The following is a 26,570-nucleotide window of genomic DNA, read 5'->3' as shown; positions in this document are numbered from 1 at the left end:
TTACGGCATGGGAGCTTGTATCTGAAAACTAAGAGAATAAAGAAGCATGGTATCCATGAAGCCCGTTGACACTAATAAAAGTCTGAAACCATGAAACAGATGTCAACACCGGAAAACATGTATTTTATAATTTCAAAGGTACCCCGTGCCCAGGAAAAAGATTTGCCCCAAGGTTCACCGGAGGGTCTCAGGAGGGGTGCAACTAAAAATTTGAAAATGGCAAGGGGAATCAAGTAGTATGCCATTTAAAAGTATTACTAAAATTTATATTAAAAAAAATGGTAAGAGTCTTTAGTCTTTATGCTAACTTGTGCAAAATAGCGAGCGTTCAAGATGGTAATAAATCCTTCATTGAAAACTCCGTGACCACCTCTACAAATGTGAAACTATGAAACTATCCAGAAGAGGTAAACACTTGTCTTACCATTGCAAAAGTATAATGCACCAAGGTAAAACAAGAAACGACCCATTATGGGTTTATTACATCACTAATATTAAATTCTACGTTCCACGATTGTGTCTTTAAGCTAAAGGACAGGGTGATTGCTAATTATGAAATTAATGGCAGAATACAGAATGGGCCCACCACCAACTATGAACCACTCTGAACCATTGTGACCAACTCCGACCCACCAACGTAATCAACTCTGACCCATGATCCACGTCCTTCTCTCCACTGACTAAAGAGGTTACACTTGAAAAAAACAAGACTGTGAAATTTTCACTTATCGGAGTTTGAATTCCTACCGTCAATCGCTCAAGCACCGCTCTGTTACAATACCGGTGGATCTGACCTTTACGATATACAATGGTAAAGTGTTTCTCATCTTCCAAATTAAGATGAATTTACATTTATCATATATAATTATTTCTTTCTTGGCTTACATATACGTTTCAGTAGAAAACAGGATGAAATTTGAAAGTATCAAATGAAGATAAAGTACAGGCACGTAGCCAAGGGGTGGGTCCGGGGGGTCCGGACCCCCCCCCCCCCTTCGGAACCAAAAATGTAAAAAATTAAGGAAGGACGAAATAAAAAGAAACTTGAAAAAAGAAGAATCAGCGTTAAAAATATAAAGTTACAGCAAGCGTTTGGTTACTCTTTCTTATGAGGAGCTTTGTGTGGAGGAAACTGGGGGGACGGTTAAGTTGAAATTGGATATTATTATAACGGAGCATTCCGAATTTCATCTAGCTCCATGGTAATCCTATGGACTACAAATGACGATCGATAAATCGATTCGATCAGGTAGTCTCTCAGGAGAACTTAAAAAGATTGATTTTTCAATACTTTTTATATGCTTTTACTCGAGATTCTTCATAGTTCTTTATTAAAATACTTACTAACATATCGTAATTTAATAGTCCTAACAAACCAATATGGGTATGTTGCCAGTAAAATAGTTTAGATTGATCGAGCCCCTGGTGTGTAACCAGACTATTTCATGTCATGCTTCCCCCCGTCCCCACATTACGAAATCCTAGCTAAACGAACCAATATATCTTTGCAGTAAAATAGTTTAGAATGATCGAACCCCTGGTATGATAACCGCAGTAATTTGTCACGGACCCCCCCTATTACGAAATTCTGGCTACGTGCCTGTAAAGTAGACCAACGTAAGAAAAAGAGAAAGAAAAACTAGTTTTCCATATAATTAAGCATGCCGTACTAATTTAAAATGCTCATGAAATTAAGCTTGGAATACAAATGTTATGTCCATTTTTCTCACAACTTTATGGTTTGATTGCCTTATGCTCTAAACGATTCATATATTAAACACCAGCTTCAGCAATTATTATAATAGAAAGCAGTGGGTATAAAATGCAAATGACTGTACTTTTCATTCCTCAATGGGTTCTCAACTAATATCAATCGTTTTCGATAATTTTTACAAATCAACCCACTACCAATTTCCAATATATAGAAAATCCTCCCCCCCCCCGCTCATAAAACACATTTTTAAAAATGCCAGGACACGTTCTGTTTATTTTTAATAAAAAGGTATATACTGAATTTCAGCTCTCTAAGTTGAACTGCTTGTAAGATACTCAGTTTCTCGCAAAAATTCGGACACCTACTCCCCACTAAGGATATGTGTTATAATGAAAGTGATACGCGTATGATAACTTTCCAGTTGGGATTGGGGCCTGATTATATACCAAATGTCATTTCATTTGACTTTGCAATTTGCCCGTGACAATCACGCAGACATAGTTACTTTCAGTTTTTTATACTAGGTATAATAATTCATATATTACAGGTGATTCATTTTTTTTTTTTTACAGCAGTTAGCTCCTCTAAAAGCTCACAAGCTGTATCTCAAAATTGAACTCCTATTGCTATTGCCACTCTTGCAATTGCAAATATCAAAATCCAAAAATGCCTGAACTTTTTTTCATTAGAAACAAATGAAAAAAATAAGAAAAATGGAGATCTTGAAAGTAAAACGTAGACAAGCTCACAAGTGTTCAGAAGATGCTGTCTACAATGCACTGAACAGAATGGGACGGTGGGTGGTTGGGGGTCGTTTCGTCCAAAGATATTTCGTCCTAAGAATTTTCGTCCTGAGACATTTAGTCCAAACACATTTGGTCCAGGGACATTTGGTTCAAAGGGCAATTTGTTCAAAGAACATTTTGTCCAAAAGACAATTGGTTCAAAGAACATTTCGTCCAAAAGACATTTGGTCCAAAGGACATTTCGTCCAAAAGACAATTGGTCCAAAGAACATTTCGTCCAAAACACAATTGGTCCAAAGGACATTTCGTCCAAAACACAATTGGTCCAAAAGATATTTGGTCCAAAGGACATTTCGTCCAAAAGACAATTGGTCCAAGGGACATTTCGTCCAGGGATGTTTAGTTCAAAGCACATTTCGTCCAAAGAACATTTGGTCCGGTAACGCTTGAGGGTCAAGGGTTTGCTTCTATTAGAAGAGTAAAAGTGATGCATATAACATTACGACTCACAAGTAATACCTCCCAAGTGTAACACTCCAATTTTGAAAAAAATAGGCAGGTAGATACTACACATAAAATAAACGAATACGTGCTTTTATCTGCGGAAAAGTGGTTTTAGGGAGGGGCAAAAGCTCTACTCAAAATTTTGAATGTTGACGCCCGAAAGGCAAGAAAAAGTGGACCGAAGGGAACGAAATTGTGCACAGATATTGCAGACTTAAAATGAGGGAATACGTGTTTCGTATTTTCCTGGAAAAAATGGTTACGTGGGGCACAGACCCCCTCCAAACCTTTGATCACGAAATATCAAAAGTACTTATAACAATGTGTCAGATGTGTGTAAAGAACATGAAGAATTGCAACGAAACTTTGAGTAGGGATAATACGCAAAAAATAAATAAATACGTTTTTTATTTTCTGCGGAAGAACGGTTTTAGGGGCAAAAGCCCCTATCCAAAAGTTTGAAACTTGAGACCCGAAAGGTCACAAGAAATGAACCAAAGTGAATGAAATTGTGCAGATATATTGTAGACATAAAATGAGGGAATACTGGTTTCGTATTTTCCTGAAAAAAAAAAAGAAAGAAAAAGGTTTGGGTGGGACACAGACCACTACAAAACTTTGATCGTGAAGTATCAAAAGTGCTAATAAAAGTATGTCAGAAGTGCTTAAAGGACATGAAGAATTGGAACGATACATTGTGTAGGAACAATACGCAAAAAATAAACGAATGCGAGTTTATTTTCTGAAAGAAAACGGTTTTAAGGGACAAAATCCCCCACCCAAAATTTTAAAATTTGAGGCCTAAAAGGCAAGAAGAAGTGTACAGAATTGAATGAAACTGTGCACAGATATTATAGACGTAAATTAAGGTAATTGGGTTTCGTATTTTCCTGATAAAAAAAAGCGGTTGCGTATATCACGGACCTTTTAAACTGTTGATTACGAAATGTCAAAAGTGCAAATAATTATACGTCAGTGGTTCTTAAAGAGTATGGAGAATTGCAACGAAACCTCGTATAGGAACTATTCGCAAAACAATAAACGAAACGTGTTTTAATTTGTGCGGAAAAACAGTGTTGGGGCCTAAGCCTCCTCCGAAAAAAAGTAAATATTACCGTAATAGCGCAGGAAGTAGTGGACCAAAGCAAATGAAATTGTAGGTAGACATTTTAGAGACCCTATGTAAAATAAGGTCTTTCGTGTTTCTGAAGTGTCCCTGTCCGTTTTGCTACAAATTTGACAACTTTCAAAATTTTGGGTGGGGGCTTGTGCCCCCTAAAACAGTTTTTTACCAAGAAAATAAAAAACACGTATTTATTTATTTTATGTGTAGTATCTGCCTGTCAAATTGTTACCAAAATTGGAGTGTTACACTTGGGAAGTGTTACTTGTGTAGCTTCGTATTTCTAAAGGAAATTTTGAAATAGAGATTTATTCCGCAATTTTCTTTTCGATAAAACAAATATATGCTGAGATATTCAGAAAAAATGTAAACGCCTGAAAACTAAATGGTCACCTTTCTTTGCTTTCATTAATAATTTTACAAAAATAAAGTTTTAGCTTCGCAGAAATACAGTTGTAGCTTCGTTGGTTAAGGAATTCACCTCCCAAAATGATAAACAACCCTTTGAAGAGCATACTCCCTCTTCATTTGCGGACAACATTGCCTCCGCATGGTCTTGTATTTGGTTTGAGACTTTGCAATGGATATCTTAAATGTACTGTGCTGTACCGAGAAAATTAATATGAAAGCAAAACTATATCCTATATTTGCATAAGGAGTAACACTGAAATAAAAATACAAGACAAGTTAACAATTCTGGTTTGTCATACAACTCACTAATTATGTAGAAACGTCTGCCGAAGTTACACACTATCAATAGTCTACGAATAGAAATCAGACTTGTGGTTAACCTGAAAAGATACGTATATTATACACGAAATGTTCCAACTTTCATCTTATATTTGTCAATCACTTTTCACAATGTTGCAGCCAAGAATGTGACTGTTTAAGAGTATTATTTTTGGACACTAAGAATATATTTCACACATGTGTATTTTTCTATTCTCAGTATTTCTTCAAAGATACTTGACACACAATTTTTCACTTTTCTAACACAAGGGTTTGGATACTTAATATTTAACTTACTCAAATTTAAACTCCATTAATTTTAGTTACCGTTGCTTATTTTAGAACTATTTCATTCACAACATGAAAATTTTAGATGTCATGTCAGCAGTTATTACAGCAACATACTTCACACTGCAACCTTTCCCTCACTCCTGTTGTTCGGCCATCTTGTTTTCAGGCGTTTACGTTTTTCTGAATATCTCTGCATTATTTGTTCTATCGAAATGAAAATTGCGGAATAAATCTCTATTTCAAATTTCCTTTAGAAATAAGAAGCTACTGAGTCATAATGTTATATGAATCACTTTTACTCTTCTAATAGAAACAAACCCTTGACTCCCAAGCGTTACCGGACCAAATGTTCTTTGGACGAAATGTGCTTTGAACTAAACATCCCTGGACGAAATGTCCTTTGGACCAATTGTCTTTTGGACGAAATGTCCTTTGGACCAATTGTATTTTGGACGAAATGTCCTTTGAACCAATTCTCCTTTGGACGAAATGTCCTTTGGACCAATTGTCTTTTGAACGAAATGTCATTTGGACGAATTGTCCTTTGGACCAAATGTCTTTGGATTAAATGTCTCTGGACGAAATGTTCTTTGGACGAAATATCTTTGGACTAAAAGGGTGGCCACCCGGTGGGCCAGTGTGAGTCACGGTGAGTGGTGTTTCACAGTAGGTCACGTCCTTTTGACCCACGATACACTGGCCCACTCGCAAATCTTGACCTATTTCACCCACTTACCAACCGACCCACTTACCCACTCCATCTTTGATTTTAACATGTCTTGTTTCATTTAAAAGACGAAACATACATCCACATAATTTTTTCATCGATTGCGAAGGTTGGCTTAATATCATAGTTGTAATGGTAATTTCTTCTTAAGGTGAGAAATTGATATTATTAAAAAGCCCATCTTGAAGTGGGTACAAATTACTTTCGAAAGTTATTAGAAACGCTTTCTCACCCCGAAAACTATGAATTAGACAAATATTTAAGTAATTTTTGAGATTTTATTTTTAGCTCTCCCAGGCCATCATCCTGTGAAGATGGGGATGAATTTGGATGTAACCTCCATTGGGTGCATCACTATCCATCTCAACGACCGAGAAAATTATGGATAAAACACTAAGATCAGTCGTTTTACATTATTTTTACATGTCACACCTCCCAACTTCCGTAACTTAATACTACTACAATATTTTCTTCTTAGATTGAAAGTAATATGTCCCCCAAGTTTGGTAAAGGTTGTCCCAGACATTCCAGAAATACGCTGGAATATTCATTTATACAGGAACATTAACATACATAGAGCTGTGCGAGCAATGCCTTCGATGCTGCCGTTGTAAATTCAAAATCAGGCTGACATGTTCGTTCAGAAGTGTTGCTATTTATCTCGGTGATAACGAAACGATGAACTCTACACTAATATCGGTCGTTTTGAATCATTGTATATGTTACTCCCTTCGACTCTCCTTATTAGATGTGCTGGGGAATCTTACTCCTACTGGAAGTTGAACTTAAACTTAAAGGTCATCAGAACTGCTCCCAATGAACTTGGGGACCTCGAAAGATATGGGTTGTATACTAACATTGGTCATTTTCAATTATTTCTACATGTCACAAATTTCACACACTCCTTCATTGTGTTAATGAGGGCTTAACTTACATGGCATCGGAAGTGCCACTCTTTATCTAAGAGACCTCCAAAATTATAGATTCGACACTAATGTAGGTCTTTTTTTTATAATTTTGATGTCAGCCCCTTTCATTCCTCCCAGGACAGCAAACGGATACTGCCACCGCTAGGACTAAATTTGGTCTTAAAAGGCATTAACATTTCTACCAATTAATTTAGCGAACAGTGCTGCATTTGGAAGCTCGGCGTCCCTACGCACTTTTGCTCTCGGCGCCCCCAATAACTACATATTTCTCCGCCCCTTGATCCCTAACTTACAAATAAAACTTAATTCGAATATGCTTAATTAGTGAATTTATTGCAGTTAAATACCACTCACTAGATGCTACAGCTACAACTACGTAACAAAAAATAAATGGGAAACATGTTCTGAATTATTTTCAGATTTCTTACGCTATCATTAAATATATTAGAATAGTAAAAGAGGATTGCTCATGAAATAGTATATTTGCTCTCGATTTTTTTTAACTTTTTCATACGAAGAAAATTGAAATTTTAAACTTTGCGCTCTTCAAATATGTTGCCCTCTAGGCACGGGCCTAGTTGGACTAATGGGAAATGCGGCACTGAAAACTTACGCTTCGGCTCTAATATCGGTTGATTTCGATTTTTTTTTTGTCGTTGCGTAACCACCCTGGGTGCTAATGGGAGCTTAATTGGACTTGAATTGAAAGTAGAACTGTTTACCTAAGTGACCACGAAACTATGCATTCGATACTAATATCGATCCTTTTCTAGAATTTTTGATATGTATCCCGACAGTACTCTTTTCCAGATTGTAAGAAATATGGTTAAAATTGCTCTAGACATATCAGAATTATGTCGAAACACACACATACATCCACTTTCATATATATATATATATATATATACAGAGTGAGCGAGCGAGAAAGTGCGAGAGAGCGACCAAAGGCATCACCACTTCCACATTGCAAAAGCATATATCAGGTATTGAATTGAAAATCTATGTAAAGACCTTCTGCTGTGGCATGCTTCATAAGGACAATTCCAGTCTGCTCACGTGACCTTTGGGGTTCATGAATTTCTTGCGAGCGTTCCGACTTTGGATTCTCTGTTTATACCCTCTTTTAATGCCTCGGGTATTTTTTCAAGAATATCAATGACATGCTGTAATACGAATGTTGAGAAGTAACCTCTATATGACAACTAGCTGCAAATAAATACACTACATAATTTATTTATTGCGATGATATTATTTTCTTAATTTGAATTTAACATTCATATATATCATAGAATGCCAACGTACTGTGAACACCTGTTATATTTTAAACATAATAATCACTATGTTCTGCAATGATTATATGTTATATATATACAACTGACGTATTTTAATGTAATTATTTTATATAATTTTTCATGCATTGCGGAAAATAGAATTTCATAAAAAAAATGTTGACTCAGATGGGAATCGAACCCTCAACCTTAAGTTTTGAAATCCAACAGCATACCAGTGAGCTAACATAAGCGCTCTGCGAAGACTACTTCTAGTGATATATAGCTGTATTTAAGATAATAACTACATTCATATCCACTGCAAACGCTGTTTTTGTTCTACTTTGTCTTTTATTTTAGTACTTAGGAGAGAATAATGTTCTATGTCTTAACTTTCACCATTCTTTTACATATGGAAAGATTCGTTTACGTATCTAAATATTCCATTAAGTATGGAGAGCAAAATGACAAACAAGCGTGAGCTGACATTAATACAAAGTTTCGAAATATTGTATCATTAAGTATTTCAATCAATGTTGCTTTTTTATATAGAATTGGTAACAAGTCTTATTATATTTAAAAGAAGAAAAACACATCTGCAAACTTTTTCCCGATTGCAAAGGCTGGCTTCGAGGTTCGAACCTGGCTTACTTTTTCCCGAAGATACCCGAAGCTGGACTTAGAAAATTTTTGCCTCAAAACACCAATAAAGAATGCGCTCAACCTTTTTGAGACAAGGTGTACGTTCTCTTGAGATGCTGAATCGATTATTAGAAACTGCTTGTCGCTATCTATTATCATTCTTCTTCTATGGTGATAAAAGTTGCAAACGGAAGTGGTTTATTTCCAACATTCCCGATTTCAATAGAAAGTTAACGGAGGAGACGGAACATATTCTTGGGACGATGAATCGATTGCGAGAAACCGTTTCTCGATTGCTCTTACCGTTCTTCCTCTGATACTAGGGATGCGCACGAGACGAGTCGAGACAGGATTTTCCTGACAAAATTCGAGTCGAGACACGGCTCTTCCAATAGAGAAATATACATTTTTCGAGTCAAGACATCACTTTTACAGCACATTTTCGAGACGAGACAGCCACAAATCTTGTCTCGTGCGCACCCCTATCTGATACCTGTCGATAGACGGACAGACGGACGGAATCTGTTAAAAGTTTAGTTAGACGGCATAGTTTGAAGTCTAATAAAGGCATAGAAAACATATCTGTTAGAACAAAGTCTGCAAGAATTGAAATTCTTCTTGAAGTAAGGTGATTCCATTTGGTTTACACCCTGTTATTAAAAGTAACCAATACGATTTCTCTCTTCGGTCTGTTGTGAATGAAATATTGAAAATCTTTGTACTGTTGCGATGAAGTACTGTGTGTAAATAATTTATTTCTGGAATATTCGTTGAAATAATTTAATATTTTTGTCTTAGAATATGGTATGTCTTCTGCAACCAATTGGCATGCTTCTAGATAATTTGAAATGTAATTAATTCTTAATTTCAGATTTTAATTCGCAATGCATATTTGAGCGGCTCGAGGGAACATAGTGGTATGCCACATTTTTAAACTTTGGAGTAAACTGGAAAAGAAGGTTGACCATTCCCATGCAATTCAGTGCAATCACACTTACCAAACAAGCTTTCCCTGTTGTTTGTAGATACATTTCGGAAATTAAACTACCTACATATTGTTTTGTGCTTAATTCCAACCTAATAACTAAATTTCACCAGAAATAGCGCTTATCATTAGGTTCGCCGGAGCTGCTCATTTAACTTCATTATTTTGACTTACGTTGTAGTGTCTATTTTAGTGTATACTTTTAAAATTACTGTAAGTGCTTATTTGTATGCATATTTTTTCGTGTTTTCATTGTTTGAACATCCGATTTCTAGTTATTAAGCTAGCAATTATAGTAGCTAATCATAGTGAAGTTGTCCACGTCGCGTTTACATGCCATAAAAATAGATTAAATATATCATTGTTAAAATGCATAGTACTTCTATTATTATAAGGCAGAAAATAAAAAAAAAAATTAAATGGAAGCGATCTCATAATTCTTTATATTAAACCTGCATGTTGGGGTGTGCTATTTCCGGATTAGGATATCGAAAATCGATATCTATAAAATATCAAAACATGATCGATACATCGAGATATAATAATATTGTAATATCGTAAGATATCAAAACAACATCAAAAATCGAAAAATCATAATATCGAAACATAATCGATAGGCTAGATTCAAATATCGAAAATTATCAAAATATTGTCGTATCAAAATATCGTAAAATATAGTAATATTGATCAAAAATTCGGATAGTAGAAAAATATAGATTAAAATATTTCACATCTCTACCTGCAGGCACCAGATACTTAACTAATCAGATTTATGTTCTAACACACAGTTGAAACTAAATACAATAGATACATTCACTTTCGTAATAACAGTAAAAAAATAATAAAATTTGTTGAGTAAAAATCTAAAGAACATATATATTATACATAATAAAAAGGACTAAAACACAGAAAATAATAAAAGTGCTTAAATGCAGAAGAAATTTATTACTATTATCTGTAAAAAAAAAAAATTTAGCAATAATTTGAGCTAAATTGAACAAATTATTGCCTAATATAAAATTATTAAGATGGTAGTTTTATGAGACATTATTATGTGTGACAGCATGGCTTATATACAGTGGCGTATTTAGGGGGGGGGGCTTCCGGGCTTAAGCCCCCCCGAAATCTTACTTACTATAGTAAAGTATATGAAATATTTTGCAGAATTTTCACATTTTCAGGCAAAGCCCTCCCCGAAAGTTAGCAAAGCCCCCCCCCCGAAAGAAAATCGTAAATACGCCACTGCTTATATATATATATATATATATATATATATATATATATAGATAGATAGATAGATAGATAGATAGATATAGATAGATAGATAGATAGATAGATAGATAACAATAATAAATTATATTCTGTTTGTAAACGTTCTATTATTATTGTTTTATCATTTTAGGGCTTCTCTTATTTTCTGCTTTTTAATGTTTATTTTCGAAGTTGATTCATATTTTTCTTTTACAAAAATTTTAATTTTCCTGGTTTTTACTGTGTTTTCGAATTTCGTTAATTTTCTTTTTTAAAAAGTTTGTATTTCTTGCTTTTTAGTACATTTTTGAAATCGGTTATTATTATCATTTTTAAAATGAAATGAAATCTTTCAGTTCAAAGTATCACTGTTATGCCGGATAGGCTCAAAGAGGTGGTGATGATGGGAATTGAACGAAATGGTGGAATGATGAAAGATGGAGGAAACGGGAAAACCCCGAGAAAACCACGCTCACGATGTTTGTTCACCACAGAGCTCATTTGGCGCGAGCTCGGATCGAACCAACGACTCTATGCATCAGAGGTGAACGCTCTACCACTGAGCCACTGTGATCCCTTTATCAGTGATGCCCACCCTCCTCATATCCATGACGCACCCCCCCCTCAATTGTCTGTCCGTAGGTGTTCTTCCATGAAAAAAAAATCTTTTCGATTAATTTTTACACCCCATCAAACATATTTATATAGATTTTTACCCCCCCCCCCCAAATATTTCAATGACGCAGTTTGCGTCATAGCCCCTCTTTGTGGGCACCCCTGCCTTTATTATTTTTAAGTTTGTTTAATTTTTCGATTTCCAAGATGCTTCCCGCAATGGGCAACGATCAATCGCAAAAAAAGTGAATAATACTCCGACGAAAGTCCAGCAAGATCGCCATATAAGTAATTACTGTATATGATATCGATAATGACTAAAAAAAAAAAAAAAAAAAAAGGAAATCCATCTGCAGAAAGCTGAGGACTACACAGGTATTCTCAACCCTTTGGTTAAATGTATCCTCACTTGACTTAGTTGATTATCTGGTTACTGCATACGTAAGATAAGTTCTTCTTTCATCAAGTGTTACAGGAATTATTTGAATTTTTCAAAATAATTAAATAATTATTAAAAAAAATTTAAATATTCTATACATGAGAACATTCCTTGAGAAATGCTTTTTCGATTAATGCTCTACGTAATCACGAACATATGAGTCGAACCAAGAACCTCTTTTTCAAGTCGGTTAAAGAGCGTGACTATGTCCAACATTGAGAAATGAATGTGTCACCATCTTCTCATTATATTATCGGAACTATATATATATATTCTATGTCCCCATTGTATAAAATTGCATGAGTAGATTGAAGGTAAGGACTACCGACACCTGATTATCCGTGAAATTTACAAAATTAATTAGTGCCAATTCGGAGTTGTTCCAATTATGTGTGGCGAACACACCAGAAACAAGTAAAGAACACATTTATTTTGTGCGCAGCACCATTGCTCTTCTGAACAAAAGAAAGAAAATGTTAGACATCTATTAACTATTAACTAAGATTAAACTGCCAATTCGATGATCCTTTGTAGAAGACATCCTTTATTTGTTTTTATCTTTTCTTTTCTTTTCTTTGTCTGTAGTATCCACTTCTAATTCTGACGTGAAGACCCCTCAAGAACAACAGCAGCCGCCACTGTTGATTGAAATCAACAACACAGTGTCCCACGGCCACTCGACGACCACCAACACCAATACCAACAAAAGAGACGAACCAGAGAGTCGAATCGGGAGCTGTGCCAATACTGACGTCACCAACAGCAAAACGACAACCACTATTGACAACGCGGAAATTAAGACGGAGTGGTAAGGAATGGATTCTCTTTTTTTTTCTTCCTTGTATCCAAGTCTCTTTAATCAAAACAGAAAACAAAGTAGAATTTGCAAAAACATGTCCTATTTTTAAAGCAGGGTACATATATATGAAATTAACTATATATCAAAGAGATACTTTAGTTCACAGTAGCGTACGCAGGAATTTATTTCGGGAGGGTCCAAACTCAATATGAGGGTATTTTATATTAAAATTTATAAAATTACCCCTAAATTAGACTTAATTTACACAAAAGTAGAAATTTCGGGAAGGGGGTCCGGACCCCCAAGACCCATCCCCTGCGTACGTCTCTGTTAGTTCAGTTGCTAAATTCGTATCAATGCAATCGACGGAGCTTATTAAGCCTTACCTAATCTTTATCCTTATTAATACGAAAAAAAAAAAAGTGCGCGTTGTGTGTCTCTGGATGTATCTGTGTGTATGTCTGTCATCAGAATTTCATATAGAAAAATGTCACTCAAAGCCTCTATATCTTGTACAGAGATAGATCTTCAGCAGACCTAATCCCGTACGAAGCGTGTTTTTCGATTTTTGACGCGAGTTGGGTTGCAGTATATTTTGTAGGATAAAAAACAACGAAGTATCTCAGAAACTCTCAAGTTAGACCACCCACACTACTCTACTGTATTGCAGGTTGCATGTTCTTTAAGAACGGACACTTCCGCTAGTATTGTAATTAAGTAAACCCTACCAAGGGCGTTCATGAGATAAACTGATTTAAAATTCAAATTTAAAAATCCAATTTATAAATGGTATTGGGGTTATTATTAAGAAATAGTTTCCATTACACTACGTGCTTACTCAATGTAGTACAACTAGTTTTTTCCCGGTTATGGAAAGAATTAATCGTATATTTATTGTAAGTACAAATTAGCAATAACTAGTAAAAATTTTTATTTGGAAATTATACTAATTCCAAATCCCAACTTTTAGGACCTAGAACTTGGGAAACTAGGTCTGTATAGGAAAATATTTCAGTTGACTATTAAGCAAATGAGGGTCTATCTTTATGGTCAAGATTGGATGAGTTCCGAACCTATAATATCTTAATTTTAGTAAATCTAAACAGCAAACTGTTTAGCTTGCCCATAACTCAGGACCCTTTTCCACATGAGTACCAAGATCTACCTCTATGATAATGTTTGATGAAGATAGGATCGGTTATCTTTAATTTCTTTCTTTTTTTAAAAGAAAAAAACAGCTGAAGGTCGAAAAGAAGTTTAAATTTGCTGCTAGTATATTAATCACGAAATACTTCAAGCAAAAAGATATTTTTGTAGCACAAACAACGAATTTCGAAAATATCTCAGCAAACAGAAATATCACCCCTCCTCCAAGAAACATTTATTATCTTATATTAAGCGCAGACTTGATAGACTAAGCGAAAGGCGGATATTCCGCCTGCACCCTATATTGAAATCTTGTAATGTAACGTAACACATGAAAATTATTATGAAATAGCATGTAACGACCTAATTTTACGAAGTAATTTCATTACTTTGTCGTTATTTTCAGTATTACTTTTTTCACTTATAATTTGTAGAAAGCGATGAGATTCGTTTCGAGAAAGTATGATTTTAATAGAATTTTTCGAAAGCGAAATTCTTAGAACTCACATTTCTCATTGGAAGTTTAAAATCATTGTTATTTTATGTTCTTAAAACTAAACCGTATTAGTGCATTATAATTCTATGTTGGGAGAACTCTATTTTTAAATGTCATATCAAATCTAAATATATATTAAGTAGCTACTAGCCTGACTTTTGATTAACTAGCAAATGTTTCCCACATAGGGCAATATTTCCTTAACTCTTTTCTGAACTCGACGTCTCGCACGAAACTTGAACAACTAGTGTGGGTATCTTGGTGAACCAACCATACTTTGAAAAGATCTAGATAAAAGAAACACTGAAAATGTGTTTAATTATTTTAAATGAAAAGTCGAAATACCAAAATTTCACGTCTCTAACTTTTAAAGAATTCCGAAATATAGACAACTTATTATAACAATTGATTACCTCACTTCTCCTTTTCCTCCAGGATAAATTTCCCTAAATCCTTTCTTAGTGGCAACTTAAATTTAAGAAAATCCTACATACTGTCCAAATTTCAACTTTCTAGCTTAAGTAGTTCGGCCTAGGCCACGATCAGTTTGTCCGTCACTCAATCCATCAGTCAGTATTTCTTCTTTTATATATTCCTCTCATTTTAACCTGCAGCTCAATCAGCTCACGATTCCATCAGCAAATCACAATTGTATTTAAAATTACACGTTCCTTACAAGTAGAATGCGTGTGTCATTGTTAGAAATATGACTGTCACCATTAGAAAAACACAAATAAATAGATCCAATCTATTTTTACATACAAATAAAAATATTTTCTAGTGTAGTAAAAATTCCTAATTAATATTGGCAACGATCGACGATTGCGCTGCCACCCCCCAAAAGAGATTCTGTGTTTCTACGCCCTGATTTCCATCACAAATGCATAAGAGGCTACTTCATTTGGTGCTCTGTGACTCACTCTTGTTAAACAGAATCAGTTTTGTATTACTTAACGCCTTCCGTCATAATTGTGTCCTTTGTATTAAAGGAGAATTCATTCTTTGCTATGACAATTAAGTATTTTAAATTTTTACTCATGCTAAGTTCTTCACAATTAGCGGTTTTAAAAGCACGATTCTGGCATACAGTAATTGCAGTACCTCCCAAAATAATAATAACAATAATAATCTCATGGGCGCAATCTATGACCTAAAACCCGCTTGTGGGTCCCTGATGTATGTATTATGATTCAATAAATGAATTTCCTAAACTTTTCTTAATACCAATGACACGTTGTTTTTCACATGCTAGAATTAAAGTCCTTATTTAGCTATACCACATTGGGCTTTTCTACTTCTTATTTTATAACTGTTGATTACAGAAACAAAATTTACAGACACTAGAAATACCAGTTTTTTGATTTATATCTAATATCGGATTAAGAATAATGCACAGATAACTTACATTTGACAATACCTGAAGCGACGAGTATAGGCCTCGTATCTGGATACGATCCGGTACGCCATTCATTAATCTGGTAGGTGGTAGACGCTCATTTGATATAAATTTCTTCAAAAAACGGACACCACAGTATTTACTATCCGGATATTTTGGTCATCCCTATTTGACATACGGCATTCGTTTAGAAAACAAGGGCTACGTCAGGGAAGTTGTGTTTATTTGTGTATCTCTGAATTTTTGTCCGTGCCCTGTTTACTCTGTCTTAAACGAAAGCGTTATTAAATCACATAACTTCATATAATGTTGGTGTTATATAGCTATACTTGATGTAAAGCAGAAGAAACATAAAAACATCACTTTTGTATCGAGTTTGAAATCACTTTGGATTTTAAACACAGTTTTTATATATTCTGTTATAGTAGGAGAAGCATGCTTCTTATGCATACTGTACCTAGGTATGATTTTTAGTCCCATTTCAATATAATTGAAACGAACCCAACATTTAAAGGAGTATTTGATAAAGTTACAAAATGCACATAAGTTAATTGCTCTTTCTTAGCTCTACCCTTCTTTGCCAAGTTAATGAACAAAAGTCCTACATTGTGGTTGTTTTATAGTCAAGTAATACTTCTAGAGACTATTTTACGTAAGACTAAATGTTCAGTTACTCATCAGCGAATCAGTGTTCTTTAATTATACACAACTTTGTTTATGGTCATTTGGAAGTAAGAAGGAACATACAATATTAGACCATATACATTTTTTTTATTTGATTTCTTTGTAGTCATTCAGCATTAAATAGAGACTTAGGTTCAACTCCAGTGACAGTTAATTATATGATGTACTGTTAGATTATAAATTCAGTTTTTGTATACCCTGTTTTAGGGAGGAAACACCAGAAGACAATTTCCGGCGAGACAACAGAGCGCCTGAAAGTGAAGAAGTGAAGACGTTGTTGAAGAGGATGGTTGAGCTTCAGGAACAACAATATAATCTTGATCAAAAGCGATTCAAAGCACAAGAAAAACTTCTAGAATCTATGACCAAAGTATTTAATACAATGAACGAGTATCTTCTACAGTGTATTGCTAGAAATACCGATCCTATGTCGAATTTGTCTCCACGAAGCACTACATTACCAAATGAACAAGAACAACAGCAGCAAGAGCAACAACAACAACAACAACACGAAGAACAACAAATAACAGAAAGATCTAGCTTTTCCTCTCAAGAACTGGAGAGTGCAGGTAGACAAGAAACTTAGGATTGCTAAAGTTGTTTAGTCAACAATGGACAGATCACTGTCTTGTATCTTGTTGAAAATTATAATAGATTTTATAAGTAAGATAAAATTTAAATGATACTTTCCTATGTTACAAGCAAAGTGTGAAATCGAGGTATTGATAAAATAGTGCCAAGGTAAAGTAGGAAAAATTAAATTCAATGGTTTTGGCTCAGATTATCTTTTGTTAAGTCAGGATAAGTTAGCGTAGTCTGGAGCTGTCTTCCATTGGAAAATAATAAGGCAGTTTGGAAAGACTGAATATAATTTTGAATATTTACAATAGATTTGAGATCAAGTGACAGATGTTACAATTAATTTATCCGAAATTCTTGGAGTGTATTGAAACTGTAACACTTCTTCTAATCCCCCCTTCCCATCATTTATCTGGTTACTTACCGAGGACATGAATAGATTAGGTGCGATTAGTAGATAAAATAGAAATAAAGGTTACTAAGAAATAATGTGCCATACCTTACCTCACTCCACCCTAGGGACTCCATCATCACGTCATAAATTCAGGATATATAGATTAGATTCCCTATGGACTCAATTAGTTCGAACATCACAAGTTGTAGAACAATTATCTTGTATTGTCTCTGTGTTGAAAACATGTTTAATTGTTAAGCTTTCAACAAACCTCGCCTAACCTTACCAATTTGAGCCAAAAAATTGAATTAAATTACTTCTTACCTTCTAACAAGCGTAGTTAACAATGCTCTCATTCCATACTTTGCCGGTAACATATATAATCAGCTGCTGTGATGTTTAAAAGATTGTTATATTAATCGCTACTGATCTTTTTAAACAAACTCAAGTAATTTCGGGATATGTTTTATTATCAACTGCGATATGTCTACAACGTTGTCTCAGTTTAGAAGAAACGTTTCATATCGGTGTAACTAATACTGTAGTGTTGTCCATGAGACGAGATTTGGGGCTATATCATATCGTCTCGAAATGATTTCCTAAAACAGCAGTCTCATCTCGAAAAGTACGTATATCTGTTTGTATTAAAAGAGATCTTTCTCGTCATGTTTCTTGGCATGAAAATCCTGTATCGTCTTGTCTCGCGAACAACACTAGTAACGAATAGTGCTAAATTAAAAGCTAATAGTTTCCATCCTAATCTACATTCCCCGACGAATTTACAATTCACAGAATAAAAAAATATAGAAAACTCTTCAATATAGTTCTTCTTGCCAATTTTTTTCGTAGTAAGTACCAAAGATAAAAAAAATCAGGAGTCTTTAATGTTGCTGATTACAGTTGATATATAGATCTTTTATATGAACTTGTCTTATTTTGTGGAGAACGGAACATAATTTTAGAAGGACCAAGGCTCGAATGCGTTTTTTTTTTTTTTTTTTGGTGTGTATTTACCATGTATTCATTTTGAGGTTAAGAAATCCTATCTAAGAGATCGTTTTTAAATCCCTTTTTGAGAGAACTTAAGCTTACTATACACTATAGGACAGATCCTAGGAAGTCTCTTATGATTTTTCCTAGAGTCAAATATAGCATCAGATCGCAAGTCATTTCCTATGTTCTGAGCGATGCTATGATATTTCTCTTGTTTAGAGCACGTTCTATTTTGGAAAGAAAATTCGTAAGATTTCGATTTGAGGGACATCAGGTGAGAGAAAGCGAAAACAAAATTGTTTTCTCCTCGCCAGCCGTATGTGGGTAAAAGAGTTAAAATACTCGACAAATTGAAGAGTGGTGCAGGGACTGATTAGGTATGTTTTCCTCATTTATCTTCTGAAAAAAAAAAAAGAAAAAGAAATGAAAACTTTAAGTTTTACATCCCACGGTTATGCCGGTTAGGCTAAAGGAGACGGTGAAGATGACAAATGAATGAAATGGTGGAATGAAGAAAGTGGGAGGAAACGGGAGAACCCCGAGAAAACCCACGAGCACGGTGTTTGTCCACCACAAAGTCCACACGGCGAGAGCTGGGATCGAGCCAAGGACCCCAAGCATCGGAGGTGAACACTCTACCACTGAGCCACCGCACCCCAATTTATCTTGAATTTTATGTTTTTTTTTAAAAAAAAAGAGGTTTGCAATTTAACAATATAGCTCCTGCTATCAATATGAGTAGGATGTGCAGTGTAGTTGCGTATATGGCACAAAAGGATAGGATTCCTACGAGATATATTGTAATATTCGTAACATTTTTTTCCTCAGATAAAATCGAAGATATTTTCTAGAACTTATCTCATAGTGTATAGCGGACTTTACTTTCTTTGTTTCATTTGATTAGAGGAATATCTTCCGGATTTCCTTTTCAAAGTTCTATTTATTGTATTGGGCACTATATTATTTCCATTGTTTCGCAATACTTGCAATCAGGAGCCTTTGTAATCATGTTTTACACTATTTTAAAGTTTGATCCAAGAAAAAAAAATGTGTTATAATTTGTCAACACTACATTTTCATTACGAGAGTTTTTTCTTAAATTTTGAAAGGAACTTAAATATCAACGAATCTATCAAAACTGTTTAGATCTTAACATAGAACTCTTGACATCTATCTTAAAAGCTTGTTCGAATGCAGTTCTCAAAACACTGACGACTGATTACAAATCTAAATATACAATTTTAACTACTTTCGCTTACATTGACATGATATAGTTGGTATGACTCAATTTTCATTGTTTTGACCTTGTATGACAGATAAAACTTAATAACTCGCATAATATAACTATTCATGTTAACAAGACATGAGGATATATGTCAGACCAGAAGTTAGGACACAAGACTGCGTAAATAACATAGAGATAACGGCATGGCTTCTATTCTTGAAACTTCATTCATCTGTGGATGTCCATATGTCTTCTGATGTCAGTATTCTTGAATGCATATTATGCAAGAATAATGTTCCTGAACTTTGTATTTTGTGAAATAATAATGATCATCAATGTCGGCTATACTGCATGTGTTTCTTGTAATAAGCTGTAATGTATGTCTTCCATAACTAATAGCAGGACATATCTAATAATAATGATAATAATAATACTCGGTAGCAAAAATATGTTTTGTTTGAACACTTCAATCCATTAAAAAATTAAGAAGTTGTTTATGATGTTTCAAACGTCCTTTCAATTCTGCTTGTTCAAGTAAACAACTCTGATCTTTTGGCTTCCAATAAATTGTGATATTACAGATAGTTTATATAAACCAGATGAAGATTAAGCTTGAATTATACGACAACCTGATTGTGAAACCAAAATTTCTTAAGGAAACTATAGTTCAAGGTCATACAGAAAGTTCACCCTTTCGTCTGCTATTGTGGTCACATTTATATTCACCCAACGCTCCGTACTAACAATCCTATAAGCAAGTTTGTACTACGATGCGTGACGCTGAGCCACATAATTTCAGCAGCCATGTTACTGCGAATATTGACAGTAATTAAAATAATACATATTGCGGGGACGGTAAGTGGGTGAAGTAAGCCGGTAGGATAGAAATACGAGAAACAGTCCTTTTTCGTATGGCTGTAAAGAGCATACGAAATCTTGCAAACTATTCCCTGTTCAGCATAAGCTCTAAACACCGATAATCAAAATATTTGTATCCTTCCGCTTGTCACAATTACGATTGGCTGGTAATGTATCACTCCCACTCCCCACGAGGAGGGGCAAATTATACACGTGCATTTTGATAATACTGTCTCGTGTTGTCCAGATACTTACAGCAGCAGCAGAAAAGAAAAAACTCGAAAGATTAAAAAAATATATTTGAATTTCGCTGGTAAAAAGTTCTTGCTTAGTGAGTAAAGGTTTACCTTGTTGGTGTTTCACCACAACACTCGTGAAACCGGGATTCATGTCAGCCGTCTTTCAGGCTTGAAGGAAGAACAAGCGTCCCAGTTGAATTGGCGCCATAATTACTGCGCATGCTTAGTGTTTATTTCTATTGTTTCATTAACCACACTCAATGCAGCATTATTAGATAATCCGTATTATATTTTTGTCATTTATAATTTATATGGAGTTTCATAGTAAAAGTAATAATCAAATCATATGAACTATTTTGCGAAGGAGTACAAGCATCGGTAGGCCAACAGCAATCAGCGAGATTTAGTTTCACGTGACTTCGTTTATCGCAGTTTAGAGCTTAGGCCGAACAGGGTTTAGGAGCAGCGGTAAGGAAGTAACTTTCGTAAAGTATCGCGTTATGGTTCCATATTACATATACTCACTTTTTTTTTTTTTGAGTCGCTTATTATTTCTTTGAAAGAAGGTACTAAGATTGCTTACCGTATAACAAGAAAGAAAGTCTTTCAAACATGTTAAATGATGTAAGATGACTACCTGAAGAATAATTTCGCTGTCAGATGTGTTCGTCACACTGGGCAATTGCCTAGAGCCTCACCTTTTTAGAGACCCTATACTAATTTGTATCGGTTACATTATAAATAAATAAATATTACGCGATTTTAAACAACTATAAAATGTAATTAAACTTTAAACATTCTTTTTCCAACTAGAAAACTTGCAATTCACGTTGAAACTGTATTTACCATCCATGTGTGTGATAATGACAGACTTTACACAGAGGAAAGCTCAGTTTAAGGATTGCAAATTACGAAAATAAGCCTACAGCACAATTACTTTAATATTAAAATTTATTTACAATATATGGATAAAGACAATTTCTTAAAGTGGGTTCTCTAGTGGCTGTATGGTTAGTGTACGCGATTTCGGCACGAAAGATCCGAGTTCGATCCCCGGTGGGAGCTAATGTAGTTCAGGTTCCGTGTTAAGCTGTAGATACATGTCCCATATAGCCTCAGTGATAAAAAGGATGATAAACTACAAATCAACCAATTAACTGCATAAAGTAACTGACTAAGTATGTTATAATAAGTAGCAATATTACGGTGTATCCCACGTGAAGGAGTTTGGTTTGTCAAGGTGTATATAACGTGAAAATTAAGTACGAATTTTTTGGATTTCCCTTCACCTTCCATTCCCCACTCAAAAACTTTAGTAAGATGAATAAATACTTGAAAAATAAAAAAAATTTTTAAGTCTTTTGATTTGTCAAGTAGAAAGTCGTTTAGTTTCATTTCAGAATTATATTCTATGGATACATTACTATTTTGTGGCCTGAGCATTATATTAACCCGCTAATCTCAACAGCACTGCGGGTAGTCTACCAAGCAAGGATGATATCCGTAATTACTTCCAAATTTTGACTGTCCATATCTTGGGATCATTAGGAACAACTGGATAGATCACGCCCGTCAACGAACTTAAGTTCAAACCTTCTAAACATTGTACATCTCCATCAAGTTCTTGAAATGTTGTGCCTCCCGGACGAATATGCGAACAGAGTAAATAAATAAAAAAAGTTTTTGGTAAACCAAAGTCCTTAAAAAAGCCAACAAAAGAAATACAAGTAATTCACAATACAAGTATACAAGTAATTATTACAAGTAATTATGGTAATAATTATGGTAATAAGTAATTCACATCGCGCCATTTAATGTTTTCTAGTATTAAAATTTTATCACTTTTTCATGTTGAAACATTGTGACACCAGTGTTGTCAATCGTTTGTTGAAAGAGCAGGAAAATATGTTTCAATTTAAAAGCTACTCACTTTTTATTTCCGTTAAGTTCCAAAATAAATAGAACCCCCCCCCCCTTCCCAAGTACAAATCATTAGCACTGAGGCCGATCTATGCTTAACCATATCATAGCGAACTGCAACATGAAATCTTGGCTCCGATAACGTATAACTTCATCTGGTTTACCTTCTATCATGTTTGGTTAGTATAAATTCTTGTAAAATTTGTGAGAAAAAGAATGGGAAAGTCTTCTACATGATTGACTTCACAAGTAAACAAAAACATTTCATAAATAACATGTAAAATGCTTGTAAACTTACATGTATGTGTGTAAAAAAAAAGCTTTCTACGAAATATTGTTGTTGCCAAATTGCAAATATTATCCTAAAAACGAAGGTTGTGAATATTGACAGTGTTTAATCAAAATTGAAGTCTGATTAAGTGATTATATTACTTTTTTAAAAATAGCTTTTTCTTAATGTAGTTTTTTAACCATACGAAAACTCAATATTTTTTTTTTTAAATATAAATATATTGGGTATAAATGGAAGATTAAAGTCTGATTTGTAAATATCTTCCAGGTCATTTTAGTAATTATTTTTGTGTTTTGCTCAAATTAATAATATTGTATGTATAAGAATTATTATAGATAATTTATTCTAGTCGATTTTTTGTATTGATTGATAAGAGCTATAGTAAAAGTAATGTTGTTATACTTGTTGGATTGTCAATGTATATATATTTACAATTGTATTTATCTGTACATGCCATATGCAAATTCCAATAAATGTTTTCTTTATATATACACACACGCCCGTGTATTTGTGTTTAAATTTGTTTAAGATACGTGAAATATTTCATATATCTAAAATAGCTAACACAAGTCCCCTTTCTAAGCACGAATAGGGGAGAATAATGTTCAATGAATACATTATGCGGCAAAACAAACAATATAGAAATTCGGGTATGGATAGTGCGCAGGTGCAATGTGGTATAAGCCATGAGTGCCACTTGTATGGTCAGTAGTATGTGGAGTGTGGACTAGTGTAATGTGCAGTTGGAGCGAAGACAATGGTACTTACAACCGAGGAGAAGATTCTTATTGTCGAGCACTATTTCCGTTCATACGGTGTGAATTTGTTGAGCGTGAAATTTGTGGAAAGTTTTAACAAGGCGGCTGCAAGTAACACAATTGTCTTTCTATCATTGACAAATTCCGTCATCCTGAATCAGTGTTTTGTCAACGAAAAGGGACCAAAACTTGATTATTGACCCATTCTTGCGTGATTTGCGCGGTGTTTGCCGCGCCAGGAACCTGCCATTACAACATTGGATGCAGCAAGACAGTGCTATTGCTCACAATTAAAGGGAGTTACTTACCCTTTTGCAACGAGATATTGGAACAGATTTCCAATATCCTTTGTACTCCCCTGGTCTCACGACTCCAGATGCCTATATTTGGCTTATGCTGATGAAAGCAATTTTCCGAACAGATTATCTCCCTGCCACTACACCAGAATTAAGAGAGAAGATTCGGACGTTTGTTTTCTTGTTGCAGGAACTCGTGTTCACTAGCATGTTTACCAATTATAGGACTGCGATAAACAATGTGTGCGACGTAATGGTCAACATTTTGAACACGTGACATACAAGCGCAATGCCTTTTAAGTTTACAATATTGAATAATATTCACTTGACATCCATTTGACAACATTTCTTACGTTTTATTATGTTGTAAAACAATTAAATAAATAAATGTCAACAATGTGATTTCAGTAATGTGTGTTTTGCCGCATACTGTACGATATTTAGTGAATCACCCCGTATCTTTTTCTTCCCATCTAGGTAATGTATTGGGAAGCGCTGAAACACATGTTTAATTATTTTAAATGAAAAGTCTGAATAACGAATTCCATGTCTGTAAACTTAATGAATTTCGAGATATGGACATCTTAATATAGTATTATTAATTAATTAGTTATACATCCTTTGTTGTACTTTACGCCGCAAATTCTATGCATTGTCCACATTTCAAAGTTTCTAATTTAAGTAGTTAAATTTCAAAGTTTCTGGTTGATTTGTAATTTTGTTTTCTGTCTTCATGAAACACCAAGATCCTTAAGGGAAAGTCTACTTTAAAGTGAGATACGTACTACTCACCTGGTTTATATAGAAGGTGTAATTCAAACAGAAACTGGTTAAATTTAAGAAATTTTGATCTGAAGGATGTAGAAGATAAGAGAGGTAAAGATACGAAGAGGTTAGCTATGACTGTATTTGTGTGGAAATTTCTCAATTAGCAACCAGTTAACTCTTAATGATGACAATGACAGTTACTTAAGTTGGCGATGTATTAAGGTTTTAAGTTTTCTCACTATCTTTTCAGAGTACTCTTTTATAACAAAGAAACAAACAAACAAAACAACAGGGAAATCAATATGAAGGCTATAGTCCTCATGACAAATCAACTCTCTTGTAGACAATAAAGAGGCATTTGATTCCATATATGAAACATTAGGGGGGGGTATTTTGTAGTAAAAAAAAGCTACAAATCCTTTTATTGTAGGCTACCGAATTGTCTTTGCTACTGTACAGGTTGCATATAAGTTAGGGGATGTTATAGACTTTAAACGGGGTATTTGACCCGTAAAGATATTAAAAGATTGGCTCTGTTTACTTATTCAGCCCATATAATTTATCTAAGTATCTACCAAAATTACGAAAATTCAAAAATAAACTTTCGTTCAAGAGTTATTTTGTGGAGTAACGAACGGACGTACCAACAGTCGAATCTCATAAGTCACACTGCATGATTCTAGTAAGGTCTATACTAAATATACATTCTGACTCCATGTGACATAACCCGCTCAGTATCTAAATATAGCACGGTTATTTGTTACCAGCCAGGCTTTTATCTCTTCAAAGCCAAACAGATGTTATTATCTTCTGAATCTACATATACCCAGATCAAGAAACACTCATTGACTGTATGATCTGTGCCCACACACACTCAGTTCAAGAAACACCAAACAATACCAATCTGAATGTTACATCCTATTTCAGAAAGCTGACAATAAATCCCTATTCCAGAAACTGAATGCAAAACACAGTGGAGCAAATCGAAGGAAATGTTCATAGCCATCTGCATTCGACGTCAAAACATGACAATATGCTTAGTGACAAGGACAGTTGGTTCTTCTTTTGACATCAACTTCCCTTCCAAAGAAAATATTATGTAATAAACAATATTCTGAAATTTTACCACGTCTACTTAGAAAAGAGCTATCGGAAGAAGAAGAAAAATGAGGATAAAGTGTAAAAGGAAAACTATATACCCGTAAGCCTAAATAAATAAAAATAAAAGGGAGAATGAAGAAAAATACAAATTAAACGATTCCCGGAATATCATCAAAAAGAAGGCCGTTAAAATTTTGCGACGGAAATAGTTATAACAATGAACATTCATTAATGTGTGATATTGCTGTACCATCGTGTACTGATAACAGTAATTTTGACTCATGTTACACTTTATTTGTGCTTTTCTTAAATGGTATGAGGTTCTAAGGTGTTTAAATGGTAAATTACTTCAGAAAATGAAAACACTGAACGATCTTATATAGACACATACAATAATATGATATAATATAGTGATTAGCATTGTCGACGTGTACTGAGAATAGCAATTGAAATACAGTAGGCGATCTTTAATCCGGCAAGTTGGGAATCACGGCCACTCTGGGTTGGCGATTTTGCCGTATTATCAAACGTCAATATAGTTTCAACAGGAAAAAAAAAAAAAAAAGCAAATCAGTAAAACACGTATTTTATATGTTTACGCATATCTGTGAAAATGATATAAATGTCCTGGAAAGTATTTTGTCATTCTATCAACTGCGAGGC

The 26,570-nt window shown here is 34.4% G+C and overlaps 1 protein-coding gene across 1 annotated transcript in view; it reads left to right on the top strand.

The window, feature by feature from the left end:
• The window catches only part of LOC145694782 (uncharacterized), an 81,371-nt gene extending 60,030 nt beyond the window's left edge, over nt 1-21,341 (top strand). The window contains exons 3-4 of the mRNA XM_081771415.1: nt 12,549-12,771; nt 16,692-21,341. Coding sequence (XP_081627541.1) covers nt 12,549-12,771; nt 16,692-17,070 — 602 coding nt within the window. The 3' untranslated portion in view covers nt 17,071-21,341. The remainder of the gene's footprint in view (nt 1-12,548; nt 12,772-16,691) is intronic.
• Nucleotides 21,342-26,570: the final 5,229 nt, after the last annotated feature.

This window comes from Thermobia domestica, chromosome 9, assembly GCF_964235325.1.
Source record: "Thermobia domestica chromosome 9, izTheDome1.hap1.1, whole genome shotgun sequence".
Taxonomy (NCBI): Eukaryota; Metazoa; Arthropoda; class Insecta; order Zygentoma; family Lepismatidae; genus Thermobia; species Thermobia domestica.
This window is presented reverse-complemented; position numbering and strand designations above follow the sequence as displayed.